Genomic DNA, 19,570 nt, shown 5'->3' with positions numbered 1-19,570 from the left:
CACACACACACACACACACACACACGCGCACACACACACACACACACACACACACACACACACACACACACACACACGATATTCCACAATAACTTTGAATTTCATTGGTTCCATTGCGGTCCCCCACTGCGGTAAGTATGTCTGCGACAACAGCAACAGCTCGGCTCTGTCCTTCATTAAGCCACCAAGATGGCCTACATAAGATGTGGTGGCCTCACTGATTGGGAAAGTGTGTGTGTGTGTGTGCGTGTGTGTGTGTGTGTGTGTCATTTCCCAGGTGTGCGCAAGCCAGAGCATTTAAAATAAAAAAAAAGGACACTTTGCGCCGTTGTGGGTGTGAACACAGCCGACTCAATTTGACACCCAGGTGGCTCTTTTCATTACTTTTAACAATGGCGCGCTCACACCTCACATGGGGCCGGAACAGATGCGGCAATTCGCGCGTGATCTCATGTTTTGATTGTTTGATAAATCAAGCTTGTCATCCAGTATGTTAAAATAATCTTGCAGATGCGTTGACAGACACGGGAAAAAAATATCAATTAAATATTTCTCGGTCGCACTTTACATTCGAGTCCTCAGTCAATTTTACACAGCCGCCAACAAAGCAAAGCTTCTTGCAGCACGGCTTGCTCGCACACCGGTCCACGAGCACATTTGACTACTGTGAAAACCGTTTCCTCCGCCGTGTGTGAAACTTTCTTCACTCCCTTGCTATAGTGGATGTCTTCACTTCATGACCCTCGTTCCACTTGAGAGGTGGCACCCGTGTTTCTGTGCTCAAGCCAAAACCAAGAAGTCCCACACAGCCAAGCACAAGCGAGCCGTATTTGACTCGCTTGAACAGCCATGCGGCATTTGAAGGGTTAACAGTGCAGGTTGGCTGGATATTAATGCCAACTGCTCAGACTCCAGAATAAGACTGGCTTTAAACCAGCCTTCTCCTTGGCCCCTCTCAAACTCCGAGATCTTCTCAGGCATAGTTCTCATATTAAAAGAAAACAAGTTACACAAATGAGACAGATGGTTCTTGTTTGTGATGACAGTTGCACTACTTTCTCCTCCAGCTTTCCCACCTCCCTCCCCCTTCCCCCCACGCACCCTCCATCTTATCCCTCTCAGCTTTCTTTCTCTGGTATCTTTGCTCCTTTGTTGCCACACTCAGAGAAACAATTGGAGCGGTGCGCACGGATGCTTTTCCTTAATAATATAATGGTAATAAAACACAGTGTGCACGAACATGAGTGAAGCTCAGTGACTTCCAAGCAAGGGTGGAAGTCCCGCCATCACATTTCAAATGAGCGCCATCATTTCAAAGCCAAAAACTAAGCCGCGGATTACCATGATCAGTTTTCGTTATTGACATTGGAGGGAGTGATTTGCTGTTTTCAGCAGTGCGTTCGCTGCTTGTGCCATATGCATGGATCTGCGCTCTTATTGACAAGTGTAATGTGGTGGCTCCATGAGTGTAAATGCAAGCGGGAGGAGCAAAATGCAAGACTCAAAGGCAAAATAGAGCTGAAAAGAAATGATTCATATTGGGCAGGGCCGTGGTGGCCATTGGGAATTTTGGTACATTGCCTTGATTTTCCTGAACGGCTGGTCTATTTCCAGCACGGCACGGGCGCATCACGGTCGCCGTTCACCGCCCTAATATTACGGTATGTTTTTCTAATGCTATGTCATGGTTGTGTTTATTTTGTTCTTTGAGTTGGCGGGATCGGAGGGCGTTTCCTCCAGAGCCGCACCTGTTTGTCATTGTCATCAGCTTCATCATCGCCTGCTTACTAAAGGACCGCCACGCCGACCACTTTCTGTCGGATCGTTACTGACAATGTCAGTCTGTCGTGTTGATTTGTGCCTGTTGCTGTCATGTTGTTTTATTTGTCATAGTGGTGTCTTTTATTTGCTTGTGTTTTGTTGTTACTGACAGTTTGGATCTTTTCAGGACCTTGTTCGTCTTTTAGATGTAGTTTTTCCAGAGTGCCGCTGCAAGGATTTTTGTCCAGTGCCCCCTACTTTTGAGTCCTCTACCGTGCACAAAACATGACATGTTGTCACAAGCGTTTACAACTCACATTGCACATTACACTGCTATTGTGATGACAAATAATATCAAGATATTCATGGTAAATGGTCAATGGACATTCTACAATAACCAAACCCTGCAATACAGATGTTGATTTTTGAATTGAGTTTGACCAACAAGCATGACAAGCCTTCCCTTCTGGTTGCTTCCTCAGCCCATTTTCTGAGTGAAACCGACAAACTATGAGAAGAGTAAGCAAAGCAATGAACAGCAATCAGACTGAATACTTGGGGGCAATTTCGTTTAATACGAAAAACATCTTTGTTTGGAGGCTGGATTTGCCACAGGAATTCACACACTTATGCACACAAAAAGGGACTTGAGAGAATAAGCCACAAGCAAACTTGACTCGCAAAAGAGGGCCAGAAAGGCATATTTTCACCAACTCTAGTCTAATTTGACAGTTGCAGACCTTTAAACTATGATATGGACTGAAATGCGTCAAAAATGTCACGGTGCCCCGTTCACCAATTTCTTTCAAATCGCCAGGCGAGTGTTCATTTTTCACCAAGGAAAAACATGCCCGCCAGGTTAGAAGACACCAAATTGTCCAGAAGTGTGAAGTGAGTGACGGGCGCTGTGATGATCTGGCGACAAGTCCAGAGCGTCACCTGCCTCTGGCCCAAAGTCAGCTGGCGTCGGCACAAGCTCACTCCTGACCCTTGAGAGCATACGCATGATAGAAAATGGATGGTTGCATGCTTTTATTACATCATCAATATGTGTAAACCTCATTGTACTTTTGGTATCTTTGAAATTATCTGTAAAAATAATGCAGAATAAACAGTAATTCCGTCCCGTGACAGCTGCAAAAGGCACAAATGAACATGGCCTCGCCTCCAATGCAATTCATATTTGCATTTTTTGAAAACAGACCCTTCCGTTCTCGTGTATAAGGCGGACTTTGCTAAGTTTGGAATAATGGCAGACTTGAACTGGACGCGAGTCAAAAGTCAAACAAAGCCCGCACCGAGTCCCCTGTTGAACTTTCTGACATAACAAATGTGAATTTCAAACAGGTCTGTATATCGCACTCGTCCAAGTAAACTGGCTGGGCCTTTTGAGTTCAATACGCAAATAAATCTAAAGCCCCCATCTCGAGGCTTTTAGGGCAACGTTTATCCCAGCCTGGACAGAAGAGATTAGGATTGATCCGAGCGAGAAAAAGGAATGTCTCAAGAGTGACAGTGACAAGGTGTTTCAGAATGTTGATGGGGGCGTTACCTGCCGTAACTTCTTCTCTGCATGCTGAGATGGAGGATGCCAGTCACCTTACCTCCACATGCACACTCTCGACTTAGGTTATAGCCGTGCATCTGTCACCACGCAGATTTCAGATGAACTACAAAGGACCTTGCTTTCACACCTGGATAGTAAATGTACACCTGAAGACATGCGTGGCTACAGGTGAAAGGAGAAGGAGTGTGTGTGTGTGTGTGTGTGTGTGTGTGTGTGTGTGTGTGTGTGTGTGTGTGTGTGTGCATGCGCGTTATATGTATCTTTAAGTCAACAGCAATCGGCCGTGTCAAAATTATCCTCGCAGTGACCAGTAAAAGTGTCACCTGATGGCCACCTGGCTGCCGAGCCGAACGTACTGGACTGCACAAAACACGCGGTTGTGTAATTTCTAAGAGAGAGCAGCAACAGGTCACCGCGAGATGGGTGGAGATAGCGAGTGGACCTTCATATTTTCACCGAGGTAAATGCAGCTGAACAAATACGAATTTCAGCAGCTTGACGGTGGAAGGAGTAAGCCTTGGTGCCTAAGATAAAAGAAACATTAAAGCTTGAATTAATAACAGCACCAATTTACCAGTGGAATTTTAAAATCATTGTCCAATTTAAAACCCAAATGACGAAAGATATTTTTAGGGCCACTGGGACCAATCACCATAACTTTCTTTTCGTTGAAGTTTTAGAAGTTTAATTCCATCAAGGCTTTGATTTCGTCCAGACAAGACAAAAGTGGCTTTGAGGGAACAGTGTCTTTTTTGTTTTGTTTAATGGGACAGAAATTATAACTGTCATCCACATAGCAGTGAAAGAAAATCCAAATTTTTCAAAAACTGGAACCTAGGGGCAGCTAAAACAATGGAAACAGGACGGACCCCAAAATGGAACCCTGTGGGACACCATACGACAGGGGGCCAGAATGGGGCTGAAATAAAAGGTCCTGCCTGCCCAATAGGGGGCTACCACAAATGCCCACCTGGTTCTCGTGCTCGTACTTGTGAAAGGGTGAGAAGCATATTAGCACATGTACAATTCAGCACACTCGTATGATCATGAAAAAAAAGCTCAATCAGCTTTCCATGCCCTGCCACTTTTGCAAGTTTCAGAGTCTGGAGCCTGCTGAGTGAGCAGACTTAATGGTGATTGGATTCTCCCAGAGGACAAAACATTTAGACTCATTTGTCAAACATGATGAAGGCCAATGGAGGCCAGGTGTTATCCCTCCACGAGTGTGTGCACGAGACGTATAACACAGAGACACAGCAGACGGCGATGCCCTTCGTTCAGCCTGTGTGATAATTAATGGCTGTCAGTGTCTCTTTAGTGGAAGAAGGTGCTGACAGACAGCACTTGAGAAACGCAAGGAATGTGTGGAGCCCTCAGTGATTTGTGCGGGTAAAGGAGGTTAGTGCCCGAGGAGAAGAACAGCTCAACATCATTGACCAAGCGATGCAGGTCACCTCACGTGATGTGACGTCACACGCACTTATGTGCAGACTTTGTGAAAGTATGAAATGATCACTCACAACACCGACGACAGAAACTTTGTGCAACTACATTTTGAGCAGGTACAGTATTCTAAGATAAGTTTTCATGTTGTGCTGTCGTAAATACAGATTGTGTAGCGACAGGTACTGACTTGACAGATTTGCAGAGGTGGCAAAAGTACTCTGTACTCAACTCACTGCGATCGACAGCTACTATATAAGCAAAAATCCATTTTAACTGGGCTGACAGCGAATGAGTTAAATTGAAGAACAGATGCTTATGTCAGATAAAAGCAGATATTGTGATGTAGGTCAGTAAAAGTACATATATACACAGTTTTCCACGACTCAATCTTCCAGATAAAATAAAATAATTATTTTAAATAAAGCCATTGATAAGGGAATCATCTTACCTGGATGCTGATCATTTTAAAAAATCATCTTGGAAGAAAAAAGGCAAATCACGGATGTTCCGCAATTTTTATTCAAAATGCCACTCTACTCGCATGATGAAGAAAAAAATTAGAGTGCAATGTCACAGCTTTGTACCAATTAATTATTATATGATTTTGGTTATTATCAAGAACACCTTTGGAAAATGCCTCGATCAACTCCTGAATTCAACTTTTATGAGCTCCTTTTTTTGTCGTGAACACATTGGTCCAAAAAATGTACCTTTGGTTGTATTCGGCTTTTAAAATCAACAGGAAACAGAGCAGACTGTTCGGATTTGATATTCTGGTCCACGCAATTAACCAGTAGGTGGCGAAAATGCACCATTTCGTTGTTTACCAACTGCCCAAGAAATGATAAGAAGAAGAAGAAGTAGCCGGATATCCGTTTCAATTCAGGAAGTGTCCCAGTGTATTGTTTTTCCCAGATTTGACATTTTCGACGACATATTTCAAACTTCTCCACTCTCCTGCCAAAATGGGATGTGATGGTGGAACTATTCCTAAAAGACACGAGTTGGTGAAAGGTCCCAAGAAAGTTGAGAAGGTTGGCTCCGCGTCTTCTTTTTAACCAGTCGCTTACGTATACAAACATTGCCAGGTTGCTAACTGCTAGTTAGCTAGTGCCGAACGTCAACATGCTTTTTGCCGTTGCTGTCCTATCGGAAGCAATTGACGTACTTGGCTTAATTTTTGGTTTGTTTATCTTTCGTAGTGTGATTTAGGCGTCATCATCAACCGGATTTGAGCGCGTCCATTCAATTTGTTGTGTGACTATTGAAAGTGGTCTTCCAAATCCCCCGTAGGTTGACAAAAATGCAGAGTTGGCCGCCAAATGGAAACACTGTGCCCTAAGTCAGGAGAAACTCAGACGTCCAATCGTTGCCTGCGAACTGGGAAGGTCAGTGATGTCCTCGTATTTGTTCATCAATACGGAGTGTTGTCACAATACCAAATTTCAGATTTTTGGCAGTTGATGCTGTTCCTGTGTTAAGGCACAGCATCACCTCGATACCAATCCTGAAACCATATACCACTGCAAAAACCTCCATTACCACCGAAAAGTCTGGAACGAAAGATGACAAAAGATAGAACTTAACATTCTTAATTTTATTCATTCCAAATGATATTGAGCAGTGGAGGATATTTAAATACATAAATTACAACTGCAGTATATCATTTACTACTTTACATGTTATTCTTTCGTATAGCCTGCATCAGTCTTTCTATTTTCTGTCGCCTGCTACATACAGAATAATCCAAGGATGCACCGGCCAATGAGGCGTCATAAAAAAAAAAAAAATCACACACACACACAACTACAGCGCTAAAATGTGCACATTGAGTCCACTGAAGACAAAGTGATTGTATTTTTGTAGGCTTTATAACAAAGATGCTGTCATTGAGTACCTTCTGGATAAATCTGCTGAGAGGCCCAACACTGATGCTGTAACGCACATCCGCGGAACCAAGGTATGTTTAGGCTTTGTCTAGTTCCTCATTTGCTGAGCTTTACTACCCTTTTTGGCATCATTTTGTCCACCTCTTTCTGCAGGACATCAGAGAACTTAACCTGACCGATAACCCAGAGTGGGGGGGTGAGAGAAGCAACACAAAAGGAGACAGATACGAGGACATCCATTGTGGAATGTTTATTTGCCCCGTTGTTGGACTCGAGATGAATGGCAAGCACAGGTAAGGAAAACGAGCTGAAGTCAGATTCACGCTTCAAGTCCGATCTGTGGCACAAGTGGAAGATACGTGATGGCAGTGCAAAGAAAACAAAGCAGGGACTTGTATCTCAGTCTATTAGCCTCTTCCATCATGTTGAGCGTCTGCCAATGTGAGGGCTACTTAAACGCATCGATCGGCTATTTGTCGACATGAGGTTTGCGTCATCAAAATACACCCATCGAAGATTTACAGCATCTACACCGGAGTCTGCACAAACAACACAAACACGTAAAATTCGAAACTATTCTGATAATTAAATATATTGTATCTAACCATCCTTAAATAAGCAAAATATTGGATGCCAGTGGTGTGATATTGAGGTGAGGTCAATCAGCCCATGTATTATTGTCATCATTCACTTCCGTTGGCATTGCCTGGCGTTGATGCTTCTGGGTTTTATTACGTGCAATTTGCGTCTGCATCGCAGAGTCTCACTTGAAATGGAAATGGCGGGATGCACGCCATCTAAATTTGCCAATATTGTTTGTGTTGTCAGGTTCTGTTACCTGCGCACGTGTGGTTGTGTCTTCTCTGACCGTGCCCTCAAGGAAGTCAAGACCGAAATCTGCCACAAGGTAAATGCAACTTCCCCTTTGTAGCGGATGACATTTTGCAATTTAGAATATGCGTTAAAAAACAAAACACCCATCAAACAGAAATGTACATGCATCCGGCGTTTGCAGCAACACGTATCATTTGGTCAGATGGTTATACTGGATTCGAATGCATTCTTAAGTATAACTGCGTAGGTTTAAGTTTCGACTCTTTGAGAACAATGCCATGAATTTATGAATTTTATATGTATATACACACACACACACACATATATAGACACCGAAGTGACGCGCACACACAAGGGAAGCCGTTTTGCAGTGAAAGAGCAGCTGTTGGCGATATGTGAGCTTTGTTCCCGAACTGGAAAGAAAGTACGCCCTATGGCTTAAGAGCAAATAAACGTGTGTTTACTCTCACGCGAAAGACGGGGTCGCAACACTACTGCTTGAAACCTTACATGTTCCACTTTTGCATTCCTCCCTAAATTGTTTCACGCACGCATCAGCAAACGTGTGTCTTTAATTAAAGAGCGTCGCCTACGAGCCAGTGCTAATTGCTAACTAGCGGCGTTTATTAGCAAAACAAGTGTTGTCAAGTCAAGTACAACTTTATTGTCAAATGTGCTGTATGTGCAACATAGTCCGCTTTCGAAGCAGGCAACCTTCCAATTTAGTAAAAGTACACTGAACAAGAAGTTCCCTGAAACCATCATAAGCAATGCTCAAGGCAAATGAGCGCATCACCCCTTCAGTTCCTGCGTTTGTCACCCCCCGGGGACAGCGTCTCACGCCGCGATGTCATGGTGACTGTCGTTTGGTGTGGCCAGCAGCCATGACGACTCGATGGGAACGCTGGCGTTGCTCAGCAACTTGTTCCTGTGCCACTGCTCCAGACAGTCCAGTGCCTCCGGCAGGAAGTCGTTCTCAAACTTGTTGGCAAACATGTGATTGGTCCTAATGAGCCACGGCAGGTCCTTGACTCCGTAGATGCAGATTGAGCGCACATAACGACCTAGAAAAGAAGAGGAGGCGTTTTTGCTCTAATGCAGATCAAATCGACTACACTTGGAGCTTGTGATACGACTGACCCGTCCTATGAGTGTTTTCAGACCCGGGAATAATTTTTTGGGCATTCGTAATGAGCGCCAGAAAATGTGGGAGGCAAGCACTGTATTGTGGTAAGGAGCTCAGCTCAACTCGCATCTCAACAAGCAGCATTTTGACTTAAGATATCGATATATTTTCTTTCGCGACTACATGATGATATATGACAATACTCTCAGGAGTGTTTTCTTGAACCTACGCAGAAAAGCAGACCGAGTAGTTGTGATAGCTGTTTATTTGTATGTCTGTATTATACTGCCCCCAGTTGGCCATCTCCTTTTTCCGTGATAGCAGACAAGTCAGTTTCAAGAAACGAATCCGCCCAAAATAGAACCCAAAAAAAAAAAAAAAGTCATATTACCGTTGCAGCCGTCGTGCGCCTTTCCTATTTGATCCTCCCACTTGATAGCCCGGATGCCTCCTTCCCAGCCACCATCCATGTTGCTGCCTGGTGCCTCTTTTAGATGGAACAGAGAACCGGGCAGAGTGGGTCAGATTGCGGAAGCTGAACAGATCTCATCACCGTGACACCAAACTTTAGGTCGCCTTTGAATTGGATGACATCTAATTGGTGGAGGTCACATCGGCTCTGTTTTTAACAGTAAAATCTTCAGGACTCCATTTTGTTATCGTCTACGATTGATGCCTTGATGCCAAGACTCCTACAATAGCTACTAGAGAAATCGCGGAGAGGGCATTGAAACACGCAGCGATGTGTGTCACGATGTTTTGATCCAATTTGTGACTGAACCAAAGCCAAGAGAGTCGTTTTTGCGGTTAGCGCCGGCGCACTGAAAGGGACGTGCCCGAAATGACTGCCTGGAAGTGACGATCCGATAGGGTGCTTGAACATTTCTATGCTGTCACAGAAATCACCGCCCTCTGTGAGAGAAGCCACGACTGCAACGTGGCCCGCGACGAAAATGAGTTTGGCACCGCTGGCCTTTGTCAATCTCAAAAGTGTTGCAATGCAGAGTTCTGGGCTAGCAACCGAAGCCGCGCACTGCAGCTTTTAAGTCTTATGTTTGCATTGCATGAACTAAACGTTAAAAGTTATCGCTCAACTATGGGCACGACAGTTGGCTGGTGGGAAGCATGTCTGCCTCGCAGTTCGGCGGTTTGAATCACGACACACCTTCATAAATAGGGATAAATAAAGACATCCCATGAAGTTCCTGGGTCAACTTCAATTTGTCACTTGGCATTGTATGTCATCGCCCTCCCCTAATCCGTACTTGGATACCTGATACGCATTCTTGTTTACCTCTGACGTGATTGAGCGTCACCCAGTAGTGCTCATCTGGACTGTACGTGTCTCTGGACCACTCCAGGAGGTCACGGGCTTTGGGGCTCTCAAGAACAAAGTTGACAAAACCTCTCGTGAGTGCGTAGTAGGCGGACCCAAAGTATATTTCGAGGTTGTGAGGAGGCGGGTCTTTGTTCCCTCCGATGACAGCGACGCGCGAACCGATCTCCCTGTGTCGGAATTTTGTCCGTCTTCGAAAATACGCCGGCTGCTTAATCCCCGGCGTCATGTTCCTGTCCCGCCACTCCTTACTCTGCAAATGGCGCACCAATTCCAGGTTGCTCTTGAGCGGGAAGTCCTGCCCGCACAGATTGAGCACCTTCCTCCAGCCGACCTCGGACGTGGCCAAATCCGCCATGCAGTTCAAGTCCGCCTTCAGGCGCGAGAAGCCAGCGTAGGTCACTGTCTCGCTGCGGCTGGACAGGAAGACGTTTTTAAAACAGCCCACCAGATTCTGCACCGCTGCCCGATACTCCTGTGGCGCCTTTGCATCCACGTGAATGCAGTAGACATTTTGGGGCGCGTAAATGGCCCGCAGCAGCCGTACCAAAAGCTCCAGCTCTTTGTGAACGGTCAAGATGAATGCCAGTGGGTACTCCTCCTCCTCGTGGCTCAGAGCTCTCGTGACGAAGTGAAGGTCTCGCATCAGATTTGAGCACTGAAGCTTCTTGTTCGTAACGTACCTTTGGACCTGTCGAGAGGGGAAACGCGCGTTGAGTATCGGGACGAGAACTCGGATAACATTTGATGTCGTAAGAAACCTCCAAGTATCAATTAGCTTAGAGATCACAGCCGTACCTGGCAGTCAAGCCGGTGCAATTTTATCCATGCGTCGGCATCAGGAAGAGCATCTCGACACTGGTCAGAGAAGGGGCGGCACGGCGTTAGCATCGGGGCGGGCGACTCCTTCAAGTGGAGAACCCAAAAGATGCTGGCGCTCATCACAAGGCACAGCAAGAAGCTGCATTTGAGCCAGCCAAACTGGCACACGATAGACCTTGTTCTCATCTTGACTGCGCCTTGCCACAGAAACTGCAAAGCCAAATTGGAACAAGCCTCGTGAGGGCTCTCGAAGAAGGTCAAGTATAGCCCTGTTCACACGGCACACATTTGGTTCGACGCTGCACCGAAATATTTTGTTGCGATATATTTTACACCGGAGCAAATTTTGTGGAGCGGTCACACGTGCAAAGCCGCTGAGCGTGACAGCTCCGGCGCAGGGAGCAGTTCCACTTGCGGTCACACGTGCAATTTCTGCGCCGGACCAAAACGACAGGAATGCGGAAGTAAAACAGGTTCGGGTCGGGCTACTCTCTCGCGGACTTTTATTTATTTTTCTTTTAATAAATATTATGGCGGACACTATTCTGTCCTTGTTCAGAATAGATCCACTTGTCGGCAGTCGTGGAATAAAGACGTGTTTACAGTCAATCGTGTGTGCTCCTTATGACTGCCACAATATATGTTTTTAAAAATGTATACTAAAATAATGTGCGGATACTAAACTAAGGAATACTTGTTTTAAAACAAACAATTTGGATAAAACAGAGAATGCGCTGTAATTTAATTGCTATTTAACTGCTAAACAGGAGCGCGGCCGGCCAGACCAGTGCGTTTGTTTGTTGATTCACAATTGCAAGAGAAAAGAAAAAACAAAACATAAAAATAAAAAACACTCACACGGGTGTTGAGAAAGGTGATCACCAATTATTTTGCTTTAAGGGAAGGAAACAAAGGAATTGAGATTAAGTTGTATTTATTTATTTTTTCACTGAGTTTTCTGTGACAATAATTTTGTTGTCACGCATTTATGTTTAATTGTAATGTGCTTTTGTGTGTCTTCTGCCCATATTTAGTAATGCTGTATAACTTTCCCATGCCCGCAGCAAAACTTCGCGTCCTTGAAGCAATCATCAGTTAATATTGGTACACTCCTTTCTGGAGGGAGACGCACAGAGCACCGAGATGCGCCAGTTGATGAAAGCTAAGAATCGGTTCAGAAGAAACCAAAGTTCCGATGCCACACCATAAATTTCGGTACCGCCCTTCCGGTGATATAAATATGTTGTGAATCCCTTGTACCTTTGCACTTGTGACCACCGCAGCCATTTGTCTGTAACTAATTGGTGCCCGGACGATATTCTGCGAATAAAAGCTTACCAGCCTGTATTTGGATAGCCAACATCCTCACCGTCCGAAATTAACGAACACGAGGTGGAAGAGAAAGGCCATCCCTCCCCCAACACTAGCCAATCAATGAAATGCCACACTGCAACTTAAAATACAAATGCCGTGCCAAGTCAGACAATACAAGTTGATATGAACGAATTTCATCCTGTTTGGGCTTCCATTCCCATAAGAGCGGGCAGTAATTTGACATACCGGTACTCAGGGGGACTTAATTTGCAAGTCAAAATCCGAGCACCATGCCTACCGGGCAAGCGTTTGGCGTCAATAAAACAATCTCACATGTCATGGACTCTTTTTTTTTTTTTTTTTCAGTTTGAGATGTAAGAATGTGGGGAAAATGTTACCTCAGACAGGACAGCTGACTTTCCTCATCACCAAGGCAACTCATGAGTTGTCCATTCAAGGTTAAAAAAAAAAAAAAAAAGACAAATCTGAAGCAGCAGTCGATCTAGTCGACATGTCGCAGGTTTGAGTCACGGTCGTTCTTGGCTGCGATGGTTAACAGCGGGATGGAACGTTCTCTCTTTACATGAGCTCACGCACTTGTCTGCCCCCACCCCCGAGATCAAGATAATAGTCCCTGCTTGGTTACCGACGCCCGACACACAGTGACACCTCGTGCGTACACACTCGCACACAATCCCTTCATCCAATCATCCCACACATGGTCGCCTACTCACGACTTTCCATTTTCCCCCCCCTCAGATGTTGGTTTTCCGTTTAGTTCAAGTTCGAGGCACCCGTGTCATCAGTCCCGCTGCCTCTCCGCTTCGGAGGTCGCTGCCAATCCGTTGATGACGGCCGCACCGGTCTGTCTGTCTGCGGCCCGGAGTTTGTTTGGTGCTTGCTCAGCTTCTGACATGATCCCTCCTGTGTTGCACAGAGCACATGGCAACAGTTGACACCCAGCGGGCCCGTGTTCCTGGGACACAATAGAAAGCGGCCCTGCCCTCCCGCCGGTTACTCTGAGCTGCCATATTTGTGTTGGACGACGGATTTGTCTCGCCGTCTTCTGAGCCAGACCGCATTCTAACACTTATCAGTTCGCCGCATGTAATGTTGCACTTCCCGGACCCGCGTTTGTTCTATTGTATCTCTGGCGGGGTTTTGAAGATAAAACAAAAGGATGCGGAATTATTTGGCAAGTGCCGCTGCGCTTTTCTGGATGTTTTCAGCAACGTGTTGCGCTTGGTTTCATGCACAAGGTTTACAATAAGATATTCTTCCGTGGAATTTGTGTGTCGACTGTCTGTTGTTGGTGTAACATGGCCTGTGTCTGTCCTGTGCCCTTTGTGTGGGATTCAGTGCGGCGACCCCTTTCAGAGTGCGGACATCGTCGTGCTCAACGGGACAAAGGAGGAGGTGGAAAAGCTGAGGGAGAACATGGAGGAGAGGCGAGCCAAAGCCAAAACTAAGGTGACCTCCACATCACATCCAGAAACAAAGCACAATTGACTTACACACATGACACAGTGCTCGCCTACACAAGACAGCGTTAGCTTATTCAATGTACTTCTTCCTTTGGGCCGCAGATTTTTTTTTGTTCGTAACTTTTTAATTTCCAGTGGTGTAGCCAGGTCCGAGCGTGACAAAAGTTTGCGGTTAGAATTGTCAACAACAAAACCACGAGGGGCCAGTAAAATGGGTTGAGGGCATTTCTGTCCAACTTGAATGAAGTTTGTTTCTTCTTAAGAGGTCACGGTTGGCACAGAGACCTCCTGCTGGATTAAAACCGGCCATAGCAATAATGAAAAGTCAATTGTTATCTGACGGGATAATCGGTAGAATTCCCTGTTGTAAAAATATTTGATTGCGTACAGTACTAAAATGTATACTGTCTGTAGTCTGGTTGCTAATGAATGCATTTTGTGTGTGTGTGTTTGTGTGTGTGTGTGTGTGTTTTAAATAGAAATCAAAGAAGAGCAAAGCTGCTGAAAGTGTGTCCACTCCATCACAGTCAAAAGGTTTGTGTGAAACAAGCAAACGGCCCATGCTGCATTTTCACCCTGTTTGTCTTTAAAAAAATAATAATAATCAATAAATAAAAAGGGGTGGGGGGGGGAGTTGACCAATCTGACAAAGACAGTGAGAAGTGGGGTACAAACAAATCGCTTTTTAACATCCTTGTCAGTCGTAGTCCCCCAAGCCGAGCACTCTACCCCGCCCACGTGGAGACGCACATTGGGCTTTCGATGACGTATGTCGGATGCCTGCGGTTGAACCGTCATACTGCAGACATGTCGCATACCTGTCCCATTTATAAACTCTTACTGAAAAAAAGAGGCCCGGGTTGCAATTGGAAAAAAAAAAATCCAAAATTGTACCACACTGGGGAAATTTACAGTCTACAGCAGCAAGATTGTGGGATAAATAAAGGATATCTTAATTCATACTGCGCAAAAAAAAGAAAAACCTGATACGTGTCAAAAAAATCGGAAATGAGCTGCAGTGGGAACAGAGCCTTAAATCAGAAGCTCAAATTCACGTTGTGTCCACATTTGCAAAAAAGCCGCAAACAATTTTCCATGCTCATTTGGGGTTGGCTTTTGACGGGCCATTACATTGATGCATTCAAATGCCTTTCAACAAACCGACCGCACCCTGACCTAACACCACGCTCATCATTTCCGCATCAATATCAATACTGTGCTTGCTCGCGCTCGAAAGTTCAGAATCAGAGTTGTCGTTGTTGGCCAAGTATGTAAAAACGCGCAGGCAATTTGTCTGCAAGGAGCTTGAGCCGCGCTAGTTTTATAATAGCGAGCAAAACGAACATATCAGGTAAGAAGATAAAGAGAGTAGTGTTTGAGTTCAGAGGCCTCGCTGCTCCTCCGCGCCGCCGCCACTGTGGTTTCCTGTTTGGCTCTCGACTGCCAAACACCTGCAGTTTATTTGCTTAGCTCCAATCACAAAGAGAGTTTCAGTGGAACGTGGCCACGTGTGCGCCGCTTCCTCTTCCTGCAGGCGTATGGCTTCTTTTTAGCTCACGCTACTCTTGACCTTTTTTTAATTGTGGCTTTCGCAACACATCAGATTGAATTGAGGCTCTACATGTCTGTATAAAAAAACTTGAATACATTTATCAGCACTTTTGTTTTTTTGTACACTTATTTGCGCATCTTTTTGGCGGGGTCTGGCTGGGAACAGGAAGCTTGTTTTTCAGGATTTTTCCAAGTATGGAGGCAGGTGGCCACTATGGTACTTGCGCATCACAATAAGGAACGTTTTGTGTTGGTGGAGGTCCAAGCTCAATCGAGTGCTAACTTCTGTTATTATTTCTCATCCCTCATTGTCTCTTATCGCTCACGCGACTATTGACTCTGCTTTCTATTGTGTCGTGCATCACGGCTCAGCTTCCGAATGTCACATGACCAAACTCAGAAAAGAGGTGAGCCGTGATTGGTCGTTACCCTCAGCCCTGAGCTATTATGACGTCAGTTTCAAATGACGGAGATGGAGAAAAACGAGTGGATTTGGCTTCTTAATTCATAAGAAAATCTGACATTGTTAAGGAGCCCTTCCCGTTTGCGTCTATTTTTTAACATTAGTGGCAATAAACATCTTGAAGGAAGAACAAATGACTTTTTGTCAAACGGCGCGTGTTAAGTTCACTGCCTCCACTGAGCAGTAAATCATCAAATCACGGCTCGTATTTCAAAACTCGCAAGCCCGGCTCACCCCCTTGTCTCAAGGTGTCGCTGTTTGAAGAAGAAGAAGAAACATTTGTTGTGTTTCTTTACATTCTGCAGATGACACACAAATGGACAAGGTGCAAAAGTGCTCACTGGAAAATGGAGGCGAAAGCAGCCAATCAGGTAGCGACATGTGAAATTTCAAACTGTTCTATTGGCTCTATCCAATTCAAAATCCGCGTTTTTGCTTCCTCTGCAGCATCTCATCACTATTTCTTTCTTTCTTTTGATTTTTGGGGCCTTTCTTCGCCCGCTCAGATCAGGCGGGCGGCTCGGGAGCCTCGCGCCTCTCCAGCGCCGTCAACGGCGGCGGGCCTTCGTCGGTCGCCTCCAAGCGATCCATCCAAGAGATGGAGGAGAAGTCGGAAGCCTTCAAGTCCATCTTCACCACTCACAGCTCCGCCAAGCGCACCAAAGAGCAAACCTCCAATTGGGTCACCCACACGCCATACCACTTCTAGCTCTCGCACACACGGACGCGACCTTCGCCGGCACCTGTGCGGCTGCACGTCAACTCGGTCCAAGCGTGTTGCCCGGCACCTCCGTGTTTTTTCTTTATGTGTTGTTGACAGTTTTAATGGATCCCCAGGCTGCTCACACGCGAATCCCTTCCTCCGCCCCCCATCCAGGTGCTTTGAGAATTATGCAAGGAGTGTTTTGCTTTCTTCTGCTTTCCTCAATAACCGCATTGCCCAAGCTTCAGTGCCCCCCCCTTTTTTCCGACAGCACATACATGATATTACTCCGTGTTCGCTCACCTGTCTTGACTCGCATTTCGATCTGAAAAAAAATACTTTTTGGAGTAAACTAAAGGGGGAAAAAAACCTTGCTGAATTCGATTTGTCATTGTGTGTATCCAATATGTAACACCCTGTTTATGCACTACCGTGGAGCTCTGTGTACTCAGCATCTGTGGTTTCACAAATTTGCTGGTTTTTCGGCTTTTTAAATGGGGAAAAAAATGTTTAATGTCTCTCTCTCTCTCTCTCTCTCTCTCTCTCTCTCGCTCTCGATAGATAGATAGATAGATAGATAGATAGATAGATAGATAGATAGATAGATAGATAGATAGATAGATAGATAGATAAAATTTCCTCTCAAATCATGGCCATTAATTATACACCGACTTTTGCTATTCTGTGTCAGGTGCCACAAACGTGGATAGCAGCCAAGCACCACATGGGTCATTGTGATTTTCTAGGATGCCGTCAAAGGGGTCACGTCCGATGTCAAGTTACTGTGCGAGTGTGAGCTCACCAAGGCGCTTCTTTGCCATGACCTTTGTGAAAAGCCTTCACGGACGACTTTTAGCTGGAAAGGGAAAGTGGATTCGGAAAGAAGTGTCACTTTGTGCGCAAGTCACGGCAGGTGAGCGAATGCTTTCAGATTATCTCATCTTTCACAACATGGTCACCGATATTTCCAATGCTAGCGGGCCCACGTGCGACCTTTTCGACCACACCGCAGCTAGATTCATCGCTCGGTATCTTTTTGTGTACCATCCTTGAACAAGGTGATGCGTCGTTTGTATTGGTTGCATTTTGTTGCTCTCGGGTTAGCAAATGTCCAAATAATGTCACGTACAGCCCTTACTTTCTGTGTCAGAAAAGTCGCAAGTAAATGTGAGCGTAATATGAAATTCACTTGTTTTTTTAGAGAGATGAATAAACATCTACTGGGTGGTTTGCGGCCCATGAACAAAATTGTTTGATTTGCAACCGCAATAGCATATGCTGCTTATGAATAAATGAATTCTTTTTTTTTTTGCGGCCCTCGTGATGAAAGTTGTACTGAACGGTGAAATCCGTTGAGCGCTAACTCGCATTGTGCAAATACAACCACAAGAGGTCAGTAGTGGCTTGTTTTTAGTCTGCAGCTGCCGCACTGTGTCCTTGGTGAAAAATAGGTCCCCCTCAATCCATCCCATCCATCTCATCATCCGAGCCGTTTATCCCCAACGACAGACTAAATAACCAACACACACACACACACACACACACACACACACACAGCCTGCCACCTGCACCCTTTGGTTTTCTCTTCCAATTAAACGTTTTGATTAGGGTCGCTACAGTACTTTTTTTTTAACTTTCAAATTCATCCTGCAGGCCAAATTGAAACGCCCTAACAAGACACGTAAAACACACTGCCGTGGGATTTATACAAATTTTTTTCAGCAAATAAAACAATGACATCCAAACGTTAACGATCCAGTAATTATTCTATTGTCTACGTTTATCAATCATGTTTATGTCTATTCATAATTTTAAACTGAAAAAAAAAAACAATAATATTGAATCAATAAGAGGCAACGGCTGCATTTCTAAGTGTTGGTTTTTTTTTCAGGAAGGGGGCTGGCAATAAACAGGAAACTACTGAATCGATAATCTTTTGCCCCCTGAAAGGAACCATCCTCAGAATCTTTCGACTGACCTTTGGGCTCAAACTGATATTCGGTTTGCCCTGCAGGATAACAAACATACACTATGCGGTAACAGCACACTATTTGAGAGCACATATACCTTACCATTACCGTAGTAACTCAAATCGATTTTTAACATTCCTTTTGTTCCTGGCGTCATTTCCAGTGCAATTTGTCAATTACGTATAAATGATGTTACAGTTTGGCGCGTTCACTGAAGTAAGCTGCTTTTTTTCTTTCTCGAGGACACCCAATAGCCGAGCGTGGTGACGACACTTTGATGTGTTCATCAGCCAACGTATTTGCAAGATCAGATAACAGGAGGAGTTTTTGGTGCTTTAAAAAAAGAAAGGAGGAAAAAAAAAGCCTGCTTGGCTTTTGAAAGCGGATTCTTTGGGTCACCCCGAGGCGATGCGGTTTTTTGAGGGGGTGGTAGATGTTGAAGCGACCTCATCTTGAAATTTCCCTGCGAGTGATTTCACCCAATGTGATGGCCTACTTTTTTTTCCGGATTAATAAAAGACAATTCATGCATCATATGACTGATATTAGTCATCCAAAATTATATTGATACATATGACTGACCATTGTCAAGTTACAAGCTTTCTATATCTGGGAATAAATGGAATATGCTTGGTTTAAAGATTATAAAAACAACGAAAATCATATACACACGCGCAACGAAATATTGGGAATCGTGGGGAATCGATGTTTTGGATTTTGCTTTCTCAGGTGTGTTGTGCTCGTGGGCGGCGCATGCGCAGTGCGAGTGAGCAGGTGACGAGCGAGCTGCAAGCATGTGAAGATCGCGTGTGTTTCACTCACTGGCCGAGACCGGAGCCTTGCAGATGTCTGTGCTGGACAGGATCGACTGGAGGGTGAGTGACGTCAAATGACTCCGATTCACTTTTTTAAAATCTTTTTTAAAAAAAATTTCGAATTAGCATTTGAATTTTGATTTTTTTTTTAACCTCCAAAGTAATTGAGCTGTTTATGAGTGTGCGTTTAATGATCTTTTAAGTATCGCTTTCTTTGTTTAAAAAAAAAGTGCATAGCCTACTTTTTTTTTTTAATGAATGAATGAATGAAATACAATTATTTTGCTCAGGAACGATGCCGTTGTGAAATCGTCGCAACGTAATCTAGCAGTGATTTCTAATCCGCAGCAGCCGTTATACTTAAAATCGCCACTATGATAATAAGAATAACATAGCCTAAAAAAAAAAAAAAAAAAAAAAGAATCATAATCGCATTTAAAATACGTGCACGTGCGTTTTAGTCAACAGATCTCTTTATGCTCGTTTTTC

At 44.7% G+C, this 19,570-nt stretch overlaps 2 protein-coding genes across 2 annotated transcripts; one reads left to right on the top strand and one right to left on the bottom strand.

Moving 5' to 3' along the window:
* The first annotated feature begins 5,652 nt into the window (after positions 1–5,652).
* Positions 5,653–16,668, top strand: rtf2 (replication termination factor 2). The gene is made up of 9 exons (XM_019879450.1): positions 5,653–5,808; positions 6,068–6,162; positions 6,641–6,734; positions 6,817–6,956; positions 7,492–7,570; positions 13,455–13,565; positions 14,059–14,113; positions 15,899–15,964; positions 16,100–16,668. The coding sequence occupies exons 1-9, from the start codon at positions 5,740–5,742 to the stop codon at positions 16,300–16,302; spliced, it is 912 nt and encodes a 303-aa protein (XP_019735009.1). The 5' UTR covers positions 5,653–5,739; the 3' UTR covers positions 16,303–16,668.
* Positions 8,269–11,040, bottom strand: gcnt7 (glucosaminyl (N-acetyl) transferase family member 7). Its single transcript, XM_019879449.1, has 4 exons — positions 10,758–11,040; positions 9,918–10,650; positions 9,015–9,110; positions 8,269–8,561 (listed from the first exon to the last, which is right to left on the bottom strand). The coding sequence occupies exons 1-4, from the start codon at positions 10,965–10,967 to the stop codon at positions 8,335–8,337; spliced, it is 1,266 nt and encodes a 421-aa protein (XP_019735008.1). The 5' UTR covers positions 10,968–11,040; the 3' UTR covers positions 8,269–8,334.
* Positions 16,669–19,570: the final 2,902 nt, after the last annotated feature.

This window comes from Hippocampus comes, unplaced genomic scaffold (assembly GCF_001891065.2).
Source record: "Hippocampus comes isolate QL1 unplaced genomic scaffold, H_comes_QL1_v1.1 scaffold44, whole genome shotgun sequence".
Lineage (NCBI taxonomy): Eukaryota > Metazoa > Chordata > Actinopteri > Syngnathiformes > Syngnathidae > Hippocampus > Hippocampus comes.
This window is presented reverse-complemented; position numbering and strand designations above follow the sequence as displayed.